Source organism: Capricornis sumatraensis, chromosome 4 (assembly GCF_032405125.1).
Source record: "Capricornis sumatraensis isolate serow.1 chromosome 4, serow.2, whole genome shotgun sequence".
In the NCBI taxonomy this organism is placed as follows: domain Eukaryota; kingdom Metazoa; phylum Chordata; class Mammalia; order Artiodactyla; family Bovidae; genus Capricornis; species Capricornis sumatraensis.
In genome coordinates, this window is record NC_091072.1 from 76,014,805 (window position 1) to 76,019,464 (window position 4,660).

The 4,660-nt window shown below is 40.6% G+C and overlaps 1 protein-coding gene across 1 annotated transcript; it reads right to left on the minus strand.

Moving 5' to 3' along the window:
- Positions 1-496: 496 nt before the first annotated feature.
- LOC138078850 (olfactory receptor 8S1-like) lies at positions 497-1,432 on the minus strand. The gene has a single exon (XM_068971597.1). It carries the CDS (start codon positions 1,430-1,432, stop codon positions 497-499), a length of 936 nt encoding a protein of 311 aa, XP_068827698.1.
- Between the last annotated feature and the right edge of the window lie 3,228 nt (positions 1,433-4,660).

A 4,660-nucleotide genomic window follows, 5' to 3' on the forward strand; every position in this document is an offset into this window, starting at 1 on the left:
ATGGAGACTGTTAAAGTAAAATAAATCTGTAATCTTTCATGGGAGCTGTCAACATGCTTTGTTCTTATGGTTTAAATTCATAAGTATATATTCAAGATGTCCAAAATTATAAAAAGAAAATAAAAATAGTTAAATACCATAGAGGACAATAAATTGAATAAAATCCTTAACAAAGTTGATCAATAAGACAAAAAACGAAGTGTCAAGATAAAATACATAAATGATTAATTCAGAAGATACAACATCTAACTGAATTCTAGAAAGAAAGTGATGGTGGTTGTGTGAGAGGGTAGAAGGAAAAACAGACCAGAGGGTAGAAAGAAAAACAGATAAAAACGAGATAAAATTTCTTGTATTTTATTTTTCATTCTCAGTATAGCCAGGGAGAGGAGAGGGTGGTAGAGGGCTCCCTTACAGTTAGTGGTCTAGAATTCTACCTTAAGTTCAAGCACTTGGCAACACAAACTCATTTCCTTTTATTCTATGTTCTTGTTCACTACTTAAAATATTGCAGGTATTTCCCCAATGTCCTTTTCACAGCTGCCTTCACCTCAATGTTCTTTAGGCTGTAGATGAGGGGGTTCAGCATGGGTGTGACTGCACTGTACTGCAAGGATGAAAGCAAATCTAGGGAGGAACCGGAAGTGGGCATGAGATAGCGAATCAAACCTGATCCAAAGAACAGGATCACTGCGATGAGGTGGGAGGAGCAGGTGGAGAAGGCCTTGCTTCTGCCTGTGGTGGAGCTGATGCTCAGGATGGTGGAGACAATGCGAGCATAAGAGAAGAAGACTGGGAGGAAGGTTCCAAGACCATGTAGTAAGATGGAGCAGATCAGGATGTCGATATTGATAGAGATATCAGAGCAAGACAGAGGGAAGAGGGAGGGCAGCTCACAGGTATAGTGGTGGATGGTTTGTGCCTCACAGAAGTCCAGGTTAACAGCCAAAAGCACAATGACAACTGAATTGAGGGAGGCCAGGCCCCATGAGGCCAGTATAAGCTTTACACAGAGCTGGGTGCTCATCAGCTGGCCATAGAGCAGTGGGTGGCAGATGGCAGCATAGCGGTCATAGGCCATCATTGAGAGAAGAAAAGCTTCAGTCCCTGCAGTGATAAACACAAAGAAGACCTGGGCCAGGCAGCCCTCGACAGAGATTGTTTTCTTCTCAGACAGGAGGTCCTTCAGGAGCTTGGGCACAGTGACAGAGGAGAAGCAGAGGTCTAGGAATGATAGATTACTCAAGAAGAAGTACATGGGCGTGTGGAGGTGGGAGTCAGCCCTGATCATCAGCAGCATCGTCAGGTTCCCCATCACGGTCAGGAGGTAAATCACCAGGAAGAGCACAAAGAGCAGAGCCTGGATGTGGGGGTCGTCTGACAGCCCAGTGAGGATGAACTCGGTGATGGTGCTGTGGTTCCTCAAGGCCATTTGTGGAGGCTGTTTCCTTGAAATAAAATAGAGAGATGAGATGTCCTGTCTTTTTCAGAGTTTCACTCCTCTTCTTATACGTTCCTCTCTACTCTGCCTAGACTCTGTGCTCAGACATCTCAAAACTGCCCTATCTGTATCTCAGTAAGTGTTTTCATCCTGTTTTGTTATCACTTCTTTTGGGTCTCAGTCTTCACATACCTCAGAGATTCCTATAAAAATGAGTATCTCTGGATTACCTGCACATTTATAGAATTTGATTCTGCTCCATCCATTTTACAGTTTAGAAATCCTGAAAATTCTAGCACATATCTGCAGTGATTTTCTAAACCTTTTCTTCTCTTTCAGTTTCTCAATCATGTATATATATATTTCTTTAAAACCTTGCTAAGATTGATGATGACTCTGAGCAGTTTCATCCTTTTAGTCCAGTGGCTTCAGTTACAGTGATGCCTGGCAGCAATATTTCAGTGTTGCTATGCAGTCTATCTATGTTGCATAGGGGCTACTATTGTTGAATTTCAAGGATGCTGTTATCTACACAGGTGTTCTGTCCCATGTCATTGCAAAACCCTTTGATAAACTCTCATTTTTTTATAATCCACAAGCGATTTTGCCATTGCTGCAAGAAGCTCTTGCACTCGTGTTGTGGATACATTATTCTGTTTTCCCAGGAGGGTCAAAGTGGAAAGAGTCTCATAATTTTCATTTAAACTTTTATTGCATCCTATTATTTAAAGTATCAGCTGTGTCCAAGAGGACCAGATGGTTAGAAGTTTATGTTAATGATGATACTAAGAACCATTTTGAAGCCTAATTTCTGGCACTACATGGTAAGTCACTGTCTTAGGTGAAGATTCCTGCCTCAGTTGGACCTTTTGAGGCTAATTTACAGGCATTCTGTTTTTGTCTGTCAATCCACAGTCTGATCCTGTAGTAGTCTTCTGTCCTCCCAAGAACATAATCTTGCTGATTCAGAGAACCCTGTTTCTGACCCTTCCAGCTTGCCAGAAATCTGTTCAGTTCAGTTCAGTTCAGTTCAGTCGCTCAGTCATGTCCGACTCTTTGCAACCCCATGAATTGCAGCACGCCAGGCCTCCCTGTCCATCACCAACTACTGGAGTTCACTCAGACTCACGTCCATCGAGTCTGTGATGCCATCCAGCCATCTCATCCTCGGTCGTCCCCTTCTCCTCCTGCCCCCAATCCCTCCCAGCATCACAGTCTTTTCCAATGAGTCAACTCTTCGCATGAGGTGCCCAAAGTACTGGAGCTTCAGCTTTAGCATCATTCCTTCCAAAGAAATCCCAGGGCTGATCTCCTTCAGAATGGACTGGTTTGATCTCCTTGCAGTCCAAGGGACTCTCAAGAGTCTTCTCCAACACCACAGTTCAAAAGCATCAATTCGGCACTCAGCGTTCTTCACAGTCCAACTCTCACATCCATACATGACCACAGGAAAAGCCATAGCCTTGACTAGACGGACCTTAGTTGGCAAAGTAATGTCTCTGCTTTTGAATATACTATCTAGGTAGGTCATAACTTTTCTTCCAAGGAGTAAGCGTCTTTTAATTTCATGGCTGCAGTCACCATCTGCAGTGATTTTGGAGCCCCCCAAAATAAAGTCTGACACTGTTTCCACTGTTCCCCCATCTATTTCCCATGAAGTGATGGGACCAGATGCCATGATCTTTGTTTTCTGAATGCTGAGCTTTAAGCCAACTTTTTCACTCTCCTCTTTCACTTTCATCAAGAGGCTTTTTAGTTCCTCTTCACTTTCTGCCATAAGGGTGGTGTCATCTGCATATCTGAGGTCATTGATATTTCTCCCGGCAATCTTGATTCCAGCTTGTGCTTCTTCTAGTCCAGCGTTTCTCATGATGTACTCTGCATAGAAGTTAAATAAGCAGGGTGACAATATACAGCCTTGACGTACTCCTTTTCCTATTTGGAATCAGTCTGTTGTTCCATGTCCAGTTCTAACTGTTGCTTCCTGACCTGCATACAGATTTCTCAAGAGGCAGATCAGGTGGTCTGGTATTCCCATCTCTTTCAGAATTTTCCACAGTTTATTGTGATCCACACAGTCAAAGGCTTTGTTACCAGGTGCTAACTTATGTCAAGAAAAGTTTGAATTTCGATTTCATTAACAATCCCATAAACCCAAGTTGAAGTCCATCTTAGACTCAAGTCTAGGTTACCTATGTGCCAGAATAGAGGGCAGTGTTCACCTTTGAATGTCTTTGGGATGTTAGCTTAGACCCAGTGATGGTGAAGCATAATCAGCTGGAGAAATGTCTTTTGAGGATCCTGCATGGATGAAATGTAAATACTCTTGAAAGCAGTATCTTGAATTTTGACAGGCAAAATAAATGATGAGTGAAAGCAAGTCTTTCCAATGATTTAGATATTTCAAAATATTTCTTGAATGGCTATCTTGAAAATTGCTTCCATTCTTCCACTTTCATTCACAAAAGGGGACCTGGCCAGTGTCCACAGTGTTCACAGGGGCTTCAAGCTTTCTTCTTAAGAACGCCATAGCATTTGCAGAGAATCACTTTCTGTCCTGCCTGACACCCACATTGTGGGAATAAGGTGGCAGCTTCTTCTCTTACATGATTTTCAAGTTATCACTTCGAAAGGAATATCATACTCCCTTGCCATCTCTAAACAGTATCTCAAATTGATATCTGAACTTTCTTTAATGATTAGGAACAACTCTTTTCATTTAAATTCTATAATTAAGCATAAAATAAACCAAATTTGCAGTCATTTTTAGAAAGAGGTGATATTGACTTCACTGAATCCTGAAGTATAGAAGATTGATGCCAGATTTATGATATTTTTAATATATATATCATATTTATAATAATATGTAAATGTATTAGAATATATTACATAATATATTATAATATTACAATATAATATATTATCTTAAATACTATAATATAATATTTAAATATATAATATTTATAATATTTTGAGTGAGAGCAGAAAAAGACTAAAGGAAGAAACTGAGAGGTTAATTGTGGACGGGTAGGAGATGTAAAAAGTGGATTTCAGAAGTGTCTTCGATAAGCACCTGTGTCACCATTTTGTCAAAACAGACACTTCCTATCCATGGCACATCTGGCCATATGATCTATATCTCTTACAAAGAGATGAAGTAGGATACTGGATATGTCTCTATTTTATAGTTCTCAGAAGGTTCACTAAAATAAACATCTT